Genomic DNA, 20,404 nt, shown 5'->3' with positions numbered 1-20,404 from the left:
TATAAGACACGTTTAGCATTAAGATCAATCAATATCTGATCATCAATGAATCCTCTGTTTTAAAATCATACGTTAGTTAAAGGAGGCGGACTAGAGGAGGTTAAAGGAGACGGGCTAGAGGAGGTTAAAGGAGGCGGACTAGAGGAGGTTAAAGGAGACGGACTAGAGGAGGTTAAAGGAGGCGGACCAGAGGAGGTGGACCAGAGGAGGTTAAAGGAGGCGGACTGGAGGAGGTTAAAGGAGACGGGCTAGAGGAGGTTAAAGGAGATGGACTAGAGGACGTTAAAGGAGACGGACTAGAGGAGGTTAAAGGAGGCGGACTAGAGGACGTTAAAGGAGATGGACTAGAGGAGGTTAAAGGAGGTGGACTAGAGGAGGTTAAAGGAGGCGGACTAGAGGACGTTAAAGGAGGCGGACTAGAGGACGTTAAAGGAGACGGACTAGAGGAGGTTAAAGAAGGCGGACTTGAGGAGGTTAAAGGAGACGGACTAGAGGACGTTAAAGAAGGCGGACTTGAGGAGGTTAAAGGAGACGGACTAGAGGAGGTTAAAGGAGGCGGACTAGAGGAGGTTAAAGGAGACAGACTAGAGGAGGTTAAAGAAGGCGGTCTAGAGGAGGTTAAAGGAGGCGGTCTAGAGGAGGTTAAAGGAGACGGACTAGAGGAGGTTAAAGGAGGCAGACTAGAGGAGGTTAAAGGAGGCGGACTAGAGGAGGTTAAAGGAGGCGGACTAGAGGAGGTTAAAGGAGGCAGAGTAGAGGAGGTTAAAGGAGGCGGACTAGAGGAGGTTAAAGGAGGTCAGAGGACCAGGTTGGTCTACCTGTCTATCGCGGGTCATCAGTGGGTCAGAGGAGGAGGAGAGAAGCGTCTTCTCGTCTTCCTCCTTCTTCCTCCTCTTGTTTTTAGAAGCTTTATCTTTCGCTGGTCGAGTGAGTCTCTTACATCGCTGAGTCTTCTTCCTGCCAGACGAGTCCAGGAGATCTGGACCTGGACCGTCTATCAGGACCTGGAGGATAACCAACAATTCATCATGAATTAACTAGCTTCCTGTTGCTGCTGGTAAACACAAGTCAAAACGAGGTGGAGGTCATGTGACCTGACATCAGAGTTAACTAGTTTACAGCTAGCTTATAACTAGCTCAACTAACGTATAACTAGCTCAACTAGCTTAACTAATTCTCAACTAGCTCATAACTAGCTCAACTAACGTATAACTAGCTCCACTAGATCTCACACAGCTCAACTAGCTTCACTAATTCTCAACTAGCTTCACTAATTCTCAACTAGCTTATAATTAACTTAACTAGCTCATAATTAGCCTAAATAGCTGATGACTAGCTCAGTTAGCTCACATAGCGCATCATTTCTAAGAGGTCAGAGGTCATTAAAGTTAACCCTCTCCTCACCACGTTGCCATAGGAGCCAGGCCCGTCCTCTTCCTCAGAACGAGCGCTCTCATTGGACAGCTGGCGGGCAGTGGGCGGGGCCTGTCCGGTGGGGGCCATCTTGTCCTTCAGCAGGTGTCTGAGGAGCTCCTTCCCACTGTCTCCACCATGGAGAGAAGAGGGGGGGAAGAATCCATCACCCTCCTCCATCTTCAACAGACCTCCTCCACAAGCTCCGCCCTCCTCACGCTCCTCCTGCTGGGACATGAAGTACTGAAGTATAAATATACAATACATACTACCACAGTAATATCACTTGACTTCAGACCCACCTTGACCTCCAGACGAGCTGCAGACAGGGGACCTCTCTGACACTCCGTGCCGAGAGACGAGCCTCTCTGCTGGGCTGCGGAGATGACGGACAGCTGCCTCTCCAGCTCTGACGATGGAGCCAGACCGGAGAGGGAGGAGTTTAGAGAGAAGCAGAGTTCTGATTGGTCCACGCTGCCCCGGGTGGGCGTAGAGCAGGAAGTGTCTGACAGAGCCGGAGTGGGCGGAGCTGTGGTGTCATCAGAGTGCGACGATAGCGGCGTCCTGGCTCCTCCTTCTCCTCCTGCCGTGTTGTCTCCGTCCCTCTTCCTGCTCCTCTTCTTCTTTGTTTTGTCGTCAGGGATGATGTCAGAGTAGAGCTGGATGAGGGAGGCTGGGCCTCCAGAGGAATAGCAGCCGAAGGAGGGGGGGAGAGAGGTAGAGGGGGAGGAAGAGTCTCGTCTAAACCGATGAGGGGTGTGTGGGTCCATGGGGGGCCTGGTGTGGGGGTGCATGGGGGACCTGGTGTGGGAGTCCATGGGGGGCCCGTGCTCAGGCAGGGCCCTGCCCCGTTCTGCTGTGGCCCCGGGTCCTCCTGTGAAGCCCTGGTAGAGGCCATGGTGCTGTGGGGGAGGTTTAGCTGCTGGGGGGGACTGGAGGAAGTCCTGGGGCAGCTCAGAGCTGAAGAAGGGACCATCACTTCCAGGTGCTGACCCAGCAGGACCTCCAGGTACTCGAGCCCCTAACAGAGGTCCAGATGGAGGAATGGCTGCTAGTCCAGCCTCAGGACCCATGGAGGCTCCTAGGAGGCCTTGTTGCTCCAGTCTCTGCTGCAGGGAGCGGTGACGCTCCACCTAAGAGGAGAAGAAGAACATTTGTATGTTTCCACTTCCTGTTCTCTACAGACGAACAGCTGTATGTTTCAACTTCCTGCTCTCTACAGACGAACAGCTGTATGTTTCTACTTCCTGCTCTCTACAGACGAACAACTGTATGTTTCTACTTCCTGCTCTCTACAGACGAACAGCTGTATGTTTCTACTTCCTGCTCTCTACAGATGAACAGCTGTATGTTTCCACTTCCTGCTCTCTACAGAATAACATCTGTGTGTTTCTACTTGCTGCTCTCTACAGATGATCAGATATGTTTATACTTCCTGCTCTCTACAGATGAACATCTTTGTGTTTCTACTTCCTGCTCTCTACAGATGAACATCTGTGTGTTTGTACTTCCTGCTCTCTACAGATGAACATCTGTGTGTTTCTACTTCCTGCTCTCTACAGAATAACATCTGTGTGTTTCTACTTCCTGTCCTCTACAGATGAACATCTGTGTGTTTCTACTTCCTGCTCTCTACAGAATAACATCTGTGTGTTTCTACTTCCTGCTCTCTACAGATGAACATCTGTGTTCTCTGAGTGATGATGGTGTGATGTTTCACCTCCTGCATGAGCTGAACTCTCTGCCTCTCCTGCTGATCCCTCAGCCTCTCCCTCCTCTCCCTCTCCTGGAAACCCTCACTGAACGGGTTGTTATCGTCAAACTTCACCTGCAGGTCGTGGAGACAGAAATCAGCTCTCTGTGCTGAGGAGCTTCACGTTTTGTGCAGTTATAACCTTCGTGGTAACTCCATTAACATTAGATATTAAAAAGAAAAATCTTTTACAAAGTAAAAGTCAGGACAGGAACACAAAAAAGAAACATTCTGTTGTTTCTCTGATCCCAGTTCTGAATCGAATATCAGAAAGCTGTTTGAAGTCACATTACTTCTTCAATGTTCTACCTTTGAGAACGTGGAGCTGAGCCGATTGGTCGATTGATCCAGATGTCTGCCCCTTTTTTGAATCTTTTTGACTTTATTTCTCAATGTCTTCTGAGGTTGTAAATCAGCATCAGATAATTGCATCATGAAAATGGTAAATTACAGGCGTGTGTTGTTTCTCACTGAAACTCAACGTGAACAAATGTGTTGAATGAATTTCTTTCCTCGTTAAACCTTCGTAGAGCTCCAGGTGCGTTACCTGAGGGGGCTCCCCTGCTGCTCCATTGGTTCCTCCGGTGGGGCCCCCAGTGAAGACTGCTGGGGGGGTCTGGGTGTGTGTGGGAGGCTGGGGGGCTTTAGGCAGGACGGGGGGGATCTGGAGTGGCATCCTCTGATCCATCAACCCGGGGGCCCCGCCAGCTGGGGTCCAACCAGGGGGGACGTTTGGGCCACGGGCCACTGTGGGGCCGCCCAGGTGGGTCTGCGTGGGCACCATGGGCTGGGAGAAGGGGGTCTGGGGCATGGGGGGAGCTCCTGTAGCTCTCTGCTGCTGCTTGGTCCTGTAGTCCTCAATCAGCTCGGCATGATCCTTCTGCTGCTTCCGGATCTGAACACAGACGTCACAGAGATATTTGTTCATAAACGAACACAGGAGCTCATTCTGACTCAACCACACATTCAATCACGCACTGGAGCACCGAAGGTGGATTCATCTGCCGCTGAAAATAGTCCCCAACAAACACCATTTCATTTGATAGAAAGTACAGTGACCAGCTGTTTCAGTGTTGATGAGTGTGTTAAAGACAGAAGCTGCACAGTTGGTGGTGTGTGAGCATCATGTGAGGGACCGTAGGTACAGAGGCCTGTGTGAGAGCTGTGGGACTGTACTGGTGTTGGTACGGACCAGTACATGTCCTGTATGTGCTGGTGTACCTGCTCCAGCTGCTTCTGGACCGCCCCCTGCTGCTCCGTGATGTTGCAGAGCTGGGCAGCGTCCTCCTCGGCGACGGCTCGGCCGGCCTTCTTGGCCGTTCTCTGTTTGGCCGACAGAGATTTCTTATTCTTGCGAAAACCTGCAATCTGGTCCTCCAGGAGGCGCTGCTGCATCTGCAGCAGCTGCTGCGTCTTCACCAACCACTCCTCGTACTGACGCCGCTGAGACTCGTCTGCAGGACACAATGACGGACTTTACACACGAGAAAGGACTTTACAGGGACGCAGGAGACGTCTTTAGAGATTAATAACAATTGTGAAAAAACCACAAGAGTTGACCAGTTCCTTTTTTCTGTTTTTGGTTCTTTGTTTTTGGTGTTTATTTAACATCTGAATCGAGGGCCACGTTGTTGGGATTATGTTCTCATACTCACTGACGAAGCCCGAGCCGAAGCTGGGAGGGTTCGGTCGCCCCAACGGGGCGTTCAACTTCCCGTCCTGACAGGAAGAGAAGACACAAACTCAGGAAACACATCGCGACGGGCAGAAAGAGATCCTGTTCATTAGTGTTTCTATCAAATCTACACACCTGAACCACCAGCTGTGGAGGCTGAGTCCCCTCTGAACCCGGAGCCACTGGGGCCACCGGGACTACTGGAGCCTGCTGGAACCTGACACACACACACACACACACACACACACACACACACACACACACACAATGAAGAGTAATAAATGCTTTTTTAACATGAACAAAAAAAGAACCAGTCATCGGCTTTATCAGCTGTCGGCAGTGACACCTCGCACAAGGTCAGAGGCCGTCCTACCTGTTGATGACCATGGGGCTGAGTCCCAGGTTGCCCTGGGTCATGACCTTGTTGATGCCCTTCAGAGCCACCATCTTGGCCTTCATGATGGGGTCGGAGACGGAGTCAAAGTCTGCTGAACACAAACACACCTTTCAAATTAAAAGCATACCACCTTCCAAAACAACAATGGTAAAAGATGAAACAGCATTAAGGTAAACAGGAGCACTTTAAAAAAAAAGGTCCATCAGGTTCAGGTCTATCCGGGTTCAGGTCTTACCCATAGTGGGTAACACAGGGTCTGTGGTGGACCTCTGTCTGATTAGGGATTGCATCTGTTTCTGCTGCTGCTGCTCCTGGCGCTCCTGGTCCAGGAGGTCCTGCAGGAGGAGTGGCTGCTCCTCCAGGAGCAGAAGCCTGTGCTGGTCCTGGTCCAGGTTCTGGGGGAGGACAGCCTGGATCTGGGTGGAGGTCCCCTGGTGTGAAAGCTGGGTCTGAGGGTTGAGAAGGAGGAGAGTCTGGGAGGGTTGGAGGGACAGCGGGTGAGGCGGGGCATGAGGGCCCTGAGGAGTCAGACTGGTGTGGGCAGAAACTGGGAGACCCTGAAGGTGGGGGGTGAAGAGAGCTGAGGGAGGGGGTCCAAACGGTCTCTGCTGCTGCTGGAAGACAGACTGTTGACCTGCAGATGAATAAACACAGATCAATAACCTGTCAATAATCATACAATCAATACAATAATCGATCAATAATATGAAATACGGTTCATATTCATTACCTCCAGCCATGGGGGGGTGAACCCTGGGAGTCATACCCGATGACAGAGCCTGTTCTTGGGTCTGGAGACAAACAGAACCTGGACCTGTTGGCTGGCTGGAGCCTGCTGCCTCAGACCCTGGAGCTCCTTGAGGTCTGCTGGTGGTGACCACCCCAGCATGAGGTGTAGGTTGCTGGGTAGCAGAGGGGCTGTCCTGTACTTCCTGTTTGACGTGGCCGATCAGGTGCCCATCGGTCTGTGTGGACCCACCGGCGCCATCCCTCCTCTCCTCCACCGGCTCCCCCAGCTCCAACTCCTCGTTGAACATGTTCTTCTTGTCTTCCAGATTGAGCTCGGGGTCGGCGTAGGCGATCAGGTCAAACTTCCCCGACAGCAGGAAGTCGTCGAGGTGGAGGTCATTCGGACCCAGATCCAGGTCTTCTTTACCTAAAACAGCCAGCACAAAGTTCGTCATAATGATTTATGTCATCATTCATCTACTCTGTCCTGGATCTGAGGACCCAGATTTGATTCCTGTGCTCTTACCGTCTTCAGGGTCCAGGTTCAGGTTGAGGTCCACCAGATCTTTCACCTCCACGTCTTCCAGGTCCTTCACGGTAGAGTCCTCCCCGTCCAGGTGCTCCTCCGGGAGCGTGGACTCTCCGCTCTCAGTATGCGCTGCTGCGTGGACCAGGTGCTGGTGGTTCAGCTGTTCCATCACCATCGTCGGGCCCAGCGCCATCTCACCCATCCTGGCCCCCGGAACGGGTCTGACCGGAGACGGCTGAGGGTCTCTTGGGGGCAGCAGCGGGACCTCGGGCAGAGAGAAGGACATCCTCAGGCGGTTCTCGGGGGCGTGATGACGGAGCTCGATGTAGGGCTGTCCCATGATACTGTGCTGCTGGAGGGGGAGGGAGCGGGGGAGGAAGGGCTGGGGGACATCTGGGGGGTAGGAAGGGGGCCATCAGTGACTTTACAAAGAACTGAATCAATAAATGAGCCTCTACATCCATCAGAGAGAAGATGACATCATCAGGTTCACCAGAGACTCCAGCAGAGACCAGTCCACCGTGGACTTTAGTCTACAGGGGTCGGTAGTCCTCATTATACAGGATGATCTGAACAATAGCTTTACCGTAAGACTACAATCTACATATATATATATATCTATGTATATATATTGTCGAACATACAGTTGTGGTCCCTGATGTTCTCCATGCAGCAGTTTTGTAATGGAGCGGTTCATAAACTCACCAGATATCATGTGTGGCTGAGCGCCGGGAGCCGGGACGGGGCGGATGCCGGTGAACTCCACAGGTATCGGCCTCTTCATCTGGAAAGTGACTCCCTCCACCATACTGAGCCCAGATCCAGGCACCGCTCCCTGGGGAGGCCGTAAGAAGGAGTCCTGGAGACCCGCTGGAGGAACACCAAACCTGAAGGACCAAGAAAAAGTGAGTGAAGCAGAACACATCATCAGATCAGGTCAGGACCAGGTTTTGACGCTCTTCTCACCTCAGGACTGGTCCTCGGACTGGCAGCTCTTTTGGGGCGAACCCCCTCTGCTGCACCCCGGGGAAACCTCCAGGGAACCTGGGGGCCAAAGCCCCCACTGCCCCACCAGGCCTCACTGTGCCGGGGTATGGGGGTGGGGGACGTCCAAACAGGTCTATTGGAAGAGCAGTGGAGGAGTCTGGCTGGGACCAGTGTTGTGGTGTGGCAGAACCAGGGACGGGTCCAGAGGGTCCAGAAGCTGCTTCCTGCAGACCTTTCTCCTGCCGTAACGCACTCTTCTGCTGCTGCTGCCTCAGGATGAGCTGCCGTAGACGCTGACGCTGCACAGAAACAGATAGAACAGTAGAACTCAGCAGAGCAGAGAAACCAGAACCAACAAGCCCAGAAATGAACCTTTTCAAGAGGTGAGACAACACATCAAAAAAGTCAGCTCTGATTAAAGAAACCAGAACATGAAAAATGACATGGAGGTCACCTGACCCACCTGTCTCAGCTTCTCCTCCGAATCACCAAGCTGAGGCAGCATGCTCATTGGTCCATCTAAAGGAGCCGCTGCCATCTTATTGGTTGTTGTCTTGTCCATCTGTGAGGGGCCTGCTGTCATGTGACTCTGCTCAAAGGGGTCGTGACTGGAAGTCTGACCCGCCAAGAAGACACTCTCCTCTGACATCCCAGGGTGCTTCAGGGTCTGGTTGCTGGGGGTTGTGGGAAATAAGTCCTGCTGTTGTTGTCTTCCTGGAGACTGCTGCAACAAGAGAGAAGAACAAAATCAAAACATACGCCGCAGCGCTACAGACGCGTAGCCGCAGCGCTACAGGCGCGTAGCCGCAGCGCTACAGGCGCGTAGCCGCAGCGCTACAGGCGCGTAGCCGCAGCGCTACAGACGCGTAGCCGCAGCGCTACAGGCGCGTAGCCGCAGCGCTACAGGCGCATAGCCGCAGCGCTACAGGCGCGTAGCCGCAGCGCTACAGGCGCGTAGCCGCAGCGCTACAGGCGCGTAGCCGCAGCGCTACAGACGCGTAGCCGCAGCGCTACAGGCGCGTAGCCGCAGCGCTACAGGCGCGTAGCCGCAGCGCTACAGGCGTGTAATCTGCAGCACTACAGACATGTAAATTGTTGGACAAATAAAAAGACATGTGAACACTGTGTTGTCCGTTACCTGGTGGTGTGTTGGGGTGAAGGTCACCGTCTCTCCAGACAGCCCTGGAACCAAAGGGGATGAACCGGATCCTGCAAGTTGAGTAAAGATCTCCATTGGGGCCTTATGGGGCCGCGGTGTGGAGGGCTGCTGGGCGTAGGGGTCCAACATGGGTCGTGGTGTGGGGGGCTGCTGGGCGAAGGGGTCTGTGTTCCGCTGACTCCCCGGCGATCGAGGGAAGTGCTCGGTGTGGCGGGGAGTCCCCGGGTTGGAGGTGTAAGGGTCGAGGTTTGGGTGGGAGGGGGACGGACGCCTGCTGGTAGACTGCTGGTTATACTGGTCCAGTCTCAGTGCAGGCGGTGTGGTGAGGTATGTGGGGTCAGAATGAGGGTGTGGCGTACCTGGAGTCTGAGGGTTGGTGTAGGGGTCAGGCGAGGGCCGGGAGGTCAAAGGTGAGTGCTGGGTGAAGGGGTCAGACATCTGCTGGCTGTAGTCAGGTCTGGGGGTACCAGGCGTCTGGGCATAGGGGCTGCGGTGGGGAGAGCCCAGTCCAGACAGCGGACTGGAGGGGAAGGGAGGGTCCTGTGACTGGGAGAGAGCAAAGCCCGGGTCTGTGGGTCTGGACAGGTCCCTCCTTCCTGCTCCTCCTGTGGTACCAAACACCTCCAGTTGAGGCTGGTGCTGAGGCGGCATGGGGGCTTTAAACAACCCGCCATGCACCAGTTCACCACCGCGACCGTACAGTTCAGACACCGCTGCACAGATGTTACTGCTGTTGTGAGGAGTCCGCAGGTATGTCTCAGCTGCTCGGATACCAATGTGTCGGGCTGAAGGGTCGGAGGCCGAGCCAGAGGGAGGACTCATCATACCGGCCCTGTTCTGCTGCAGTCCTGGGAGGAGAAAACGAGGAGGAGAGGGTCAGTGGAAGGAGAAAACGAGGAGGAGACTGTCAGTGGGAGGAGAAAACGAGGAGGAGCCGGTCAGTGGAAGGAGAAAACGAGGAGGAGCCGGTCAGTGGAAGGAGAAAACGAGGAGGACACGGTCAGTGGGAGGAGAAAACGAGGAGGAGACGGTCAGTGGGAGGAGAAAACGAGGAGGACACGGTCAGTGGGAGGAGAAAACGAGGAGGAGACTGTCAGTGGGAGGAGAAAACGAGGAGGAGACGGTCAGTGGGAGGAGAAAACGAGGAGGAGACGGTCAGTGGGAGGAGAAAACGAGGAGGAGACGGTCAGTGGGAGGAGAAAACGAGGAGGACACGGTCAGTGGGAGGAGAAAACGAGGAGGAGACGGTCAGTGGGAGGAGAAAACGAGGAGGAGACAGTCAGTGGAAGGAGAAAACGAGGAGGAGACGGTCAGTGGGAGGAGAAAACGACGAGGACACGGTCAGTGGGAGGAGAAAACGAGGAGGAGACGGTCAGTGGGAGGAGAAAACGAGGAGGAGACGGTCAGTGGGAGGAGAAAACGAGGAGGAGACGGTCAGTGGGAGGAGAAAACGAGGAGGAGACGGTCAGTGGGAGGAGAAAACGAGGAGGAGACGGTCAGTGGGAGGAGAAAACGAGGAGGACACGGTCAGTGGAAGGAGAAAACGAGGAGGAGACGGTCAGTGGAAGGAGAAAACGAGGAGGAGACGGTCAGTGGGAGGAGAAAACGAGGAGGACACGGTCAGTGGGAGGAGAAAACGAGGAGGACATGGTCAGTGGGAGGAGAAAACGAGGAGGTGCCAACTGGGAGGAGAGTTACCTTGTTGGGATCCGAGGGTCCTGGAGACGTCGGAGGTTTTGGAGTCGGGGGACGGTGCAGGAGAACCAAAGGCATCCTGGGCTGGGGAGGAGCTGAGGGAGTTGTGATGCTGGGGGACACCAGCCTGTGAGGAGGGGGGGCGAGTAGGCCCTGCTACTTTAATGTTGGGTTCCCAGGGTGAGGAGGAACGGGAGGAGGGCGGGGAGAACATCTGAGGGGAGGAGGGGGGCTGATGGAGGGGAGAGGCGGGGAGGGGGGAGTGAGGGAGAGAGGAGAAGCCAGAAGGGGGAGGGGCTTGTGGTTTGAGGAAGATGTTGTCAGCCGGTCCCGAGCTCTGCTGAAGGAGGTGCTGTCTGGAGGCGTCGCCCCCGATGACTGGCGCCACGGGGCTTGGGCTGCCGGCGTCTGGAGAAAGACGTCCGGCGAGCTGCAGCTGCCTCTGCTGGAGGAGCTGCTCGTTCTTCACCTGCTCCAGCTTCTGACTGGCCTCCATCTTCGCCAGCTGCTTGTTCTTATGACGCATTTGCTAAAAGAGGGAAAATGAACCGCAGAGAGGAAGACGGACGGAAACACAGAGCGACACGAGTCAGCGTCTCTACAGTTCAAACATGATGACATGGCAGCTAGTAATGCTCGCTTTCCCTCTCTCTCTGTTAATGACAATCAGTGATGAAGTCATTTAATGTACTGGAGGATCAAACATCAGAATCATTCAGACTGTGTGTGATGTGTTGGGGGGGGGGGGGGGGCCTGATCACTTGTCCTCCCTGCTGTCTGTCTCTCACCTGGTTAATCATACCTGCAGTGATACCTGTTCACTGTGAACGTCAAGCTGCTGTCGTCCTTCAGCACAGAGACCTCAGTCCTGCACTTCCTGTCACATGGTCTCCGGCCGCTGTCGTCCATGTTTACAGCTTCAGATTTCTTTGTACCCCCCTCTACTGACTACTACGTTCATCACATTTCATACTGCTCATTACTAACTCTGATGGGGCTACTAGTGAATGTGTCTTAATGGTAGTTTGCCTGGTTTGTGTTAAATCAAACTGCACCATCTCTCCCCACTGTTATCTGTATGATGAGAGAAGCCTCAGAAGAGAATCTGTGATGCTCCCACAACTGACAGTTTGAATCCACATGTCTTCATCGGTGTGCGGTGGACGTTGAAGGACGGCAGCAGAACAACATTCAGAGGAAGCATCCCTTTAGAATAAAATCAGTCAGTTCTGAGATGGACTGAGGCCACGGACAACAACTCTGGGTCAACTTTACTTCAACTGTCCTCAGACTGAAATGAGTGCTGTGTTCCCCAAACCCTGAAATGTAAAGTGGCCCACAGAAGAGAACCGTGACCCGTCCTGGGTCCATGTGTCTGAAATCCTCTTTGCTTTGGGAGAGTTCGTCGCTTCGGTCTGAGACATTTATAGTTTCCAGTGTTTCTGTCCTTGAGGTCAATGATGAGGAAAATACAGCAGCTCTGACTTCATAAGGACTGAATAATAACAGCACATGCAGTCATTTAGCAGACGCTTTTATCCAAAGCGATTTACAATTCGGATTCTATCACATCTCTACACCGTAGGCACAGCTACGGGAGACATTTTTGGGGTTAAGTGTCTTGCTCAAGGACACATCGACAAGCGACTAGCGGAGCCGGAGATCGAACCACGGCGCTGCTCTCCACTTAGCCACAGTCGCCAACAAAAGTATGCTGTTCTACTGCCCATAAACTAACATCTCACACAGGCTGGAACATATTGACACATTAGCAATTAATCCTCAGCTTATTTTCTCAAACAAACATCAGAAAAACACAAAACAGTCCAAAAGATATTCTGTTTCCTCGACTGTTAAGAAAAAGAAAAGTTTGTTGACTTAATTATAACTTAATCATCAATCAATAATCGAATTAGTTTGATTCTTTGTCGATCAACGAATCAATGAATTGTCCTGATAACCAGCTGTTAACTGACCGATAACCGGCTGTTGACCGGCTGTTAACTGACCATTGACCGGCTGCTAACCGGCTCTTAACTGACCGATAAACGGCTGCTAACCGGCTGTTAACTGACCATTGACCGGCTGCTAACCGGCTCTTAACTGACCGATAAACGGCTGCTAACCGGCTCTTAACTGACCGATAAACGGCTGCTAACCGGCTGTTAACTGACCATTGACCGGCTGCTAACCGGCTCTTAACTGACCGATAAACGGCTGCTAACCGGCTCTTAACTGACCGATAAACGGCTGCTAACCGGCTCTTAACTGACCGATAAACGGCTGCTAACCAGCTGTTGACTGACCATTGACCGGCTGCTAACCAGCTGTTAACTGACCATTGACCGGCTGCTAACCGGCTGCTGACCAGCTGTTAACTGACCGATAACCGGCTGCTAACCAGCTGTTAACTGACCATTGACCGGCTGTTAACCGGCTACTGACCAGCTGTTAACTGACCGATAACCGGCTGCTAACCAGCTGTTAACTGACCATTGACCGGCTGCTAACCGGCTCTTAACTGACCGATAAACGGCTGCTAACTGGCTGTTAACTGACCATTGACCGGCTGCTAACCGGCTGCTGACCAGCTGTTAACTGACCGATAACCGGCTGCTAACCAGCTGTTAACTGACCATTGACCGGCTGTTAACCGGCTGCTGACCAGCTGTTAACTGACCGATAACCGGCTGCTAACCAGCTGTTAACTGACCATTGACCGGCTGTTAACCGGCTACTGACCAGCTGTTAACTGACCGATAACCGGCTGCTAACCAGCTGTTAACTGACCATTGACCGGCTGCTAACCGGCTCTTAACTGACCGATAAACGGCTGCTAACCAGCTGTTGACTGACCATTGACCGGCTGCTAACCAGCTGTTAACTGACCATTGACCGGCTGCTAACCGGCTGCTGACCAGCTGTTAACTGACCGATAACCGGCTGCTAACCAGCTGTTAACTGACCATTGACCGGCTGTTAACCGGCTACTGACCAGCTGTTAACTGACCGATAACCGGCTGCTAACCAGCTGTTAACTGACCATTGACCGGCTGCTAACCGGCTCTTAACTGACCGATAAACGGCTGCTAACCAGCTGTTGACTGACCATTGACCGGCTGCTAACCAGCTGTTAACTGACCATTGACCGGCTGCTAACCGGCTGCTGACCAGCTGTTAACTGACCGATAACCGGCTGCTAACCAGCTGTTAACTGACCATTGACCGGCTGTTAACCGGCTGCTGACCAGCTGTTAACTGACCGATAACCGGCTGCTAACCAGCTGTTAACTGACCATTGACCGGCTGCTGACCAGCTGTTAACTGACCGATAACCGGCTGCTAACTGGCTGTTAACTGACCATTGACCGGCTGTTAACTGACCATTGACCGGCTGCTGACTAGCTGTTAACCGGATGCTAACCGGCTGCTAACCGGATGTTAATTGACCATTGACCGGCTGCTAACCGGCTCTTAACTGACCGATAACGGCTGCTAACTGGCTGTTAACTGACCATTGACCGGCTGCTAACCGGCTGTTAACTGACCATTGACCGGCTGTTTACTGACCGATAACCGGCTGCTAACCAGCTGTTAACTGACCATTGACCAGCTGCTAACCAGCTGTTAACTGACCATTGACCCGCTGTTAACTGACCATTGACCGGCTGCTAACCGGCTGTTAACTGACCATTGACCGGCTGCTAACCGGCTGTTGACCGGCTGTTAACTGGCCGATAACCAGCTGTTGACCTCCAGGTGAACCAGTGGAAACTGTGTGGACCAGCAGAAGCAGCACTCCGGGACACAAAGAGGATTTCAGAGGGTCATGGATCCAGGAAGTCTGCCTGAACAAGTTCTTGAGATCTTACCAGAGCCTCTTTGCCACCTCCTGCTACAGATGCCTGGTAGGGACAACCTTTATCTGTTGGTGATTTTAGGGCTTTGCTTTGGGGGAGATTTTCCTGCCTCTTCTTACCGGCTCCCCATCTGTCTTTTACCTCTCCCTTTTCAATGACAATTACATCACAGATATTAGTGGGAGTCAGTGAGTGAGTCATGCACATCATCTTCATCAATGACACAATGACAGTCAAAGTCACATGACTCTGACATGCAGCCTGGTGATTACCATGGTTACTACTCAGAGAGAGAAACCAACACCCCCCCGATGCCGTGATTGGACCACATCTGAAGTAATTTCAGGAACTAAAGTCAACAGAGTTCATGAAAGTTGTATATTATAAAGTGTGGTAAAACATAAAGACATGTGAGTCACCAGTCTGGTGTTAGTTTCTCTCGCTGGTTCTAGTTCATGAATGATGAGGTGTGAAGAACAAACGCACTAAAACTCTGCTCACCTGTCTGAACTTCCACTCCTGCTCCTGTTCGGACTCTTTGGGCCTCAGGGGGTCCTTAAATGCCCCCTCCGGCTCCAAGGAAACAGGGTCATAAGGTCCCAGCAGCGGTAGAGGCTGCTGCTGCTGGGAGGACTGGTGCTGCTGGGAGGACTGGTGCTGCTGGGAGGACTGGTGCTGCTGGGAGGACTGCTGCTGCTGGGAGGACTGCTGCTGCTGGGAGGACTGGTGCTGCTGGGAGGACTGGTGCTGCTGGGAGGACTGGTGCTGCTGGGAGGACTGGTGCTGCTGGGAGGACTGCTGCTGCTGGGAGGACTGGTGCTGCTGGGAGGACTGGTGCTGCTGGGAGGACTGCTGCTGCTGGGAGGACTGCTGCTGCTGGGAGGACTGGTGCTGCTGGGAGGACTGGTGCTGCTGGGAGGACTGGTGGCGTTTGAGCTGGTCGTTAGACAGCTGCACCTTGTTGATGCGCTGAGCCGCCCGGTTATCTCGAGCTTTTTGCTGGTAAAGAGAGGAAACAAGAGGTCATGCAGACATGATGACGTTAGAAACATGATGCTGCTTTATTCCTCTGGTCTATAAATCAGAGCCTCACTTTAAAAAGGTTCATCTGATCCACTTTCACCAAGTTAAATCTTTTTAACCAACTTCAGTCCTGAACAACTGACAAATAATGAATTTTCAGAATATAGGCAGTTCACAAACTCGCCCAGTGAGTCTTCACGACGTCATCAACCACCAAATATGTGACAAAGAAAATTAAATTCAATGTTTCACTTTCTGACATCAATGATCTGTAAATAATAATAAACTCACCACGAAGGGAGCTCGGTCCTGAGAGCTGGCCTTCCTCCACAGCTTAGCAATCTGCTTCACTCTGGTGGACCAGTCTGACACACACACACACACACACACACACACAACTGGGTTTTAATAAACGGCCATATTGATGAACGCTGATCTCTATAAAATCATAAGATAGTAAATGTTGCAACGCACAAGAAATATTCTGGGTGTGTGTGTGTGTACCAGGGTGATGTGTGTGTACCAGGGTGCTGTGTGTGTGTGTACCAGGGTGCTACGTGTGTGTGCGCGCGTGTGTGTGTTCCAGGGTGCTATGTGTGTGTGTGTGTGTGTGCGCGCGTGTGTGTACCAGGGTGCTATGTGTGTGTGTGTGTGTGTACCAGGGTGCTATGTGTGTGTGTACCAGGGTGCTATGTGTGTGTGTGTGTGTACCAGGGTGCTATGTGTGTGTGTGTGTACCAGGGTGCTATGTGTGAATGTGTGTGTGTGTGTGTACCAGGGTGCTGTGTGTGTGTGTACCAGGGTGCTATGTGTGTGTGTGTGTGTGTGTGTGTACCAGGGTGCTATGTGTGTGTGTGTGTGTACCAGGGTGCTATGTGTGAATGTGTGTGTGTGTGTACCAGGGTGCTGTGTGTGTGTGTACCAGGGTGCTATGTGTGTGTGTGTGTGTACCAGGGTGCTATGTGTGTGTGTGTGTACCAGGGTGCTATGTGTGTGTGTGTGTGTGTACCAGGGTGCTATGTGTGTGTGTGTGTGTACCAGGGTGCTATGTGTCTGTGTGTGTGTACCAGGGTGCTATGTGTGAATGTGTGTGTGTGTGTGTGTACCAGGGTGCTGTGTGTACCAGGGTGCTATGTGTGTGTGTGTGTGTGTACCAGGGTGCTATGTGTGTGTGTGTGTGTGTGTGTACCAGGGTGCTGTGTGTGTGTGTGTGTACCAGGGTGCTATGTGTCTGTGTGTGTGTACCAGGGTGCTATGTGTGAATGTGTCTGTGTGTGTGTACCAGGGTGCTGTGTGTGTGTGTGTGTACCAGGGTGCTATGTGTGAATGTGTGTGTGTACCAGGGTGCTATGTGTGTGTGTGTGTGTGTACCAGGGTGCTATGTGTGAATGTGTGTGTGTACCAGGGTGCTATGTGTGTGTGTGTGTGTGTGTGTACCAGGGTGCTATGTGTGAATGTGTGTGTGTGTGTGTACCAGGGTGCTGTTCTCTCAGCTGGGGGAACGTGGTGTTACAGTAGAGGACCGGAGCGACGGTGGCCATCTCTCCCAGAGTTTCTTCTTTCTCCCACTTTAACATGCCCCTCTGAGCCGTCGACATCACGTCCTGCTCGCACTCTCCTACTGACACCCGATTGGTTGAGGATAGCCCGGGGGCGGGGCTCTCGGGAGGCGGTACCCTAAAGCCTGCTGGACTCTGAACGCCGCTGGATGTCATGGGAGCGTTGGGAAAACGAGGAGCAGCTCCCATCAGGCCGTTCATCAGCTGAAGACGAGGAAACTCAGCTGTTGCTGAGAGACGGAGGTTTAATTATCAATATATAATAACAATATGAAATCTTTTATTTTGTCACAGTTCCAGTCACTGAATCTCATCGATCATGTTAGACGGCTTTCATGTAAATAAAATAAGGCTGGTGCCTCAGATATGAAGCCTCTTTCTGGTCGGGATGCACCTTAATCTGAATATTATGAACACATGAAGGAGTCTGTTCCAGTCGGGCTCTCTCCGTGTGTGTGTGTGTGTGTGTGTGTGTGTGTGTGTGTGTGTGTGTGTGTGTGTGTGTGTGCACGTGCGTGCGTGCATGTGTCTTGATCCCAGCAGCAGTGTGTGTGTGTGTGTACCTGTGTGGTGTGTCTTGATCCCAGCAGCAGTGTGTGTGTGTGTGTGTGTGTGTGTGTGTACCTGTGTGGTGTGTCTTGATCCCAGCAGCAGTGTGTGTGTGTGTGTGTGTGTGTGTACCTGTGTGGTGTGTCTTGATCCCAGCAGCAGTGTGTGTGTGTGTGTGTGTGTGTGTGTGTACCTGTGTGGTGTGTCTTGATCCCAGCAGCAGTGTGTGTGTGTGTGTGTGTGTGTGTGTACCTGTGTGGTGTGTCTTGATCCCAGCAGCAGTGTGTGTGTGTGTGTGTGTGTGTGTACCTGTGTGGTGTGTCTTGATCCCAGCAGCAGTGTGTGTGTGTTGGCTCTGCTCAGGTTGTTGGTTGTTGCTGCTGTTTGGACTGAGAACAGCAGTGAAGACCTCCTCCACGTCCTTCCCCTCCAGCTCTACAGAGAGACGTCAGTCAGTTGATACTCACTTCACATTTACCAACAAACGACCAATGAAAGAATATTATTATGATGATTAATATGAATTTGTATTATTAGTATAATAATGTAGTGACTTGTTTCTTACCTGGAATCTTGTACAGTTTGCTGAGGATCGCTCCTGAAACACAAGTTACTAATGATCATAAACATATATACACACTTTATATATTTATACACACTTTATATATTTATATGGCACATTTTAGACAAACAACATGTGAATTATTAAACAGACAAAATGTAGAAATATCATGTTTACGAATACATTGTCATGTATTTGTACTCTTTGATAATCTTTAAAGTTTTTTAAAAGTTCGGTTTAAAAAAAAATTAATTTATTGTCGTACACACATACGAAATGTGACTTCTGCATTGAACCAGTCTCTATCTTATTGGGAGCGATGGGCTTCCGGGTGCTGAGAAGCGCCCGGGGAGCAGTTCGGGGTTCAGTGTCTTGCTCAGGGATACTTCGGCACAGCCAAGGATCGAACCGGCGATCGGACAACCCTCTCTACCCATTGAGACACGGCCGCCCAGAAATGCATCTCACATGTTGTAATTACACTTTAAACAGATTGTTTAACAGATTGTTCATTACAAAAGTTAACATTATTCTTGTTAAAAGATGAAAACATTGAAACTTTGTGATCTCACCGTCAGTGACCATCTTGTCGAGCTCTGGACTCAAGATGGCATCCAGAGGCTCCTCCTGCACCGGCATCAGGCCACGCCCACTTCCTGTTCGGTCCACCGCCATAGAGCTGATGTCCAGACCGGCTGAGAGACAGACAGACAGGGTTAAATAATGAACTGGACCAAGACAGACGGAGCAACAGGAGAAGAAGAAGAAGTCAGCGATATCTACAGGAGAAGAAGAAGAAGTCAGCGATATCTACAAGAGGAGAAGAAGAAGAAGTCAGCGATATCTACAAGAGGAGAAGAAGAAGAAGTCAGCGATATCTACAAGAGGAGAAGAAGAAGAAGTCAGCGATATCTACAAGAGGAGAAGAAGAAGAAGTCAGCGATATCTACAAGAGGAGAAGAAGAAGAAGTCAGCGATATCTACAAGAGGAGAAGAAGAAGTCAGCGACATCTACAAGAGGAGAAGAAGAAGTCAGCGATATCTACAAGAGGAGAAGACGAAGAAGTCAGCGATATCTACAAGAGGAGAAGAAGAAGAAGTCAGCGATATCTACAAGAGGAGAAGACGAAGAAGTCAGCGATATCTACAAGAGGAGAAGAAGAAGTCAGCGATATCTACAAGAGGAGAAGAAGAAGTCAGCGATATCTACAAGAGGAGAAGAAGAAGAAGTCAGCGATATCTACAAGAGGAGAAGAAGAAGTCAGTGACATCTACAAGAGGAGAAGAAGAAGTCAGCGACATCTACAAGAGGAGAAGAAGAAGTCAGCGATATCTACAAGAGGAGAAGAAGAAGAAGTCAGCGATATCTACAAGAGGAGAAGACGAAGAAGTCAGTGATATCTACAAGAGGAGAAGAAGAAGTCAGCGATATCTACAAGAGGAGAAGAAGAAGTCAGCGATATCTACAAGAGGAGAAGAAGAAGAAGTCAGCGATATCTACAAGAGGAGAAGAAGAAGTCAGTGACATCTACAAGAGGAGAAGAAGAAGTCAGCGACATCTACAAGAGGAGAAGAAGAAGTCAGCGATATCTACAAGAGGAGAAGAAGAAGTCAGCGACATCTACAAGAGAAGAAGAAGAAGTCAGTGATATCTACAAGAGAAGAAGAAGAAGAAGTCAGCGATATCTACAAGAGGAGAAGAAGAAGTCAGTGATATCTACAAGAGGAGAAGAAGAAGTCAGCGACATCTACAAGAGAAGAAGAAGAAGTCAGCGATATCTACAAGAGAAGAAGAAGAAGTCAGCGATATCTACAAGAGGAGAAGAAGAAGTCAGTGATATCTACAAGAGGAGAAGAAGAAGTCAGCGACATCTACAAGAGGAGAAGAAGAAGTCAGTGATATCTACAAGAGGAGAAGAAGACGTCAGTGATATCTACAAGAGGAGAAGAAGAAGTCAGTGATATCTACAAGAGGAGAAGAAGAAGTCAGTGATATCTACAAGAGGAGAAGAAGAAGTCAGTGATATCTACAAGAGGAGAAGAAGAAGTCAGCGATATCTACAAGAGAAGAAGAAGAAGTCAGCGATATCTACAAGAGGAGAAGAAGACGTCAGTGATATCTACAAGAGGAGAAGAAGAAGTCAGCGACATCTACAAGAGAAGAAGAAGAAGTCAGTGATATCTACAAGAGAAGAAGAAGAAGTCAGTGATATCTACAAGAGAAGAAGAAGAAGTCAGTGATATCTACAAGAGGGGAAGAAGAAGTCAGTGATATCTACAAGAGGAGAAGAATAAGTCAGTGATATCTACAAGAGGAGAAGAAGAAGAAGTCAGCGATATCTAAAAGAGAAGAAGAAGTCAGTGATATCTACAAGAGAAGAAGAAGAAGTCAGTGATATCTACAAGAGGAGAAGAAGAAGTCAGTGATATCTACAAGAGGAGAAGAAGAAGTCAGTGATATCTACAAGAGGGGAAGAAGAAGTCAGTGATATCTACAAGAGGAGAAGAAGAAGA

General features: G+C 51.1%; 1 protein-coding gene across 1 annotated transcript in view; it reads right to left on the bottom strand.

Moving 5' to 3' along the window:
* Positions 1 to 20,404, bottom strand: part of LOC306794378 (histone-lysine N-methyltransferase 2C-like) — a 71,519-nt gene that overhangs the window by 20,007 nt on the left and 31,108 nt on the right. Inside the window, exons 35-58 of the mRNA XM_079292412.1 lie at positions 18,463 to 18,585; positions 17,894 to 17,926; positions 17,638 to 17,763; positions 16,695 to 17,009; positions 15,512 to 15,585; positions 14,699 to 15,196; positions 14,210 to 14,344; positions 10,341 to 10,866; positions 8,622 to 9,490; positions 7,947 to 8,207; positions 7,463 to 7,782; positions 7,202 to 7,383; positions 6,494 to 6,889; positions 5,969 to 6,394; positions 5,474 to 5,872; positions 5,215 to 5,326; positions 4,977 to 5,058; positions 4,822 to 4,885; positions 4,388 to 4,620; positions 3,714 to 4,061; positions 3,134 to 3,241; positions 1,716 to 2,546; positions 1,405 to 1,638; positions 819 to 1,004 (exon numbers count right to left, since the gene is read on the bottom strand). Of these exons, the coding sequence (XP_079148538.1) occupies positions 819 to 1,004; positions 1,405 to 1,638; positions 1,716 to 2,546; positions 3,134 to 3,241; positions 3,714 to 4,061; positions 4,388 to 4,620; positions 4,822 to 4,885; positions 4,977 to 5,058; positions 5,215 to 5,326; positions 5,474 to 5,872; positions 5,969 to 6,394; positions 6,494 to 6,889; positions 7,202 to 7,383; positions 7,463 to 7,782; positions 7,947 to 8,207; positions 8,622 to 9,490; positions 10,341 to 10,866; positions 14,210 to 14,344; positions 14,699 to 15,196; positions 15,512 to 15,585; positions 16,695 to 17,009; positions 17,638 to 17,763; positions 17,894 to 17,926; positions 18,463 to 18,585 (6,881 nt within the window). The remainder of the gene's footprint in view (positions 1 to 818; positions 1,005 to 1,404; positions 1,639 to 1,715; positions 2,547 to 3,133; positions 3,242 to 3,713; positions 4,062 to 4,387; positions 4,621 to 4,821; positions 4,886 to 4,976; positions 5,059 to 5,214; positions 5,327 to 5,473; positions 5,873 to 5,968; positions 6,395 to 6,493; positions 6,890 to 7,201; positions 7,384 to 7,462; positions 7,783 to 7,946; positions 8,208 to 8,621; positions 9,491 to 10,340; positions 10,867 to 14,209; positions 14,345 to 14,698; positions 15,197 to 15,511; positions 15,586 to 16,694; positions 17,010 to 17,637; positions 17,764 to 17,893; positions 17,927 to 18,462; positions 18,586 to 20,404) is intronic.

The sequence above is a fragment of the Melanostigma gelatinosum genome (assembly GCF_949748355.1).
Source record: "Melanostigma gelatinosum genome assembly, chromosome: 20".
Lineage (NCBI taxonomy): Eukaryota > Metazoa > Chordata > Actinopteri > Perciformes > Zoarcidae > Melanostigma > Melanostigma gelatinosum.
The sequence above is the reverse complement of the archived record's forward strand: the minus strand, read 5'-3'. Positions and strand labels throughout refer to the sequence as shown.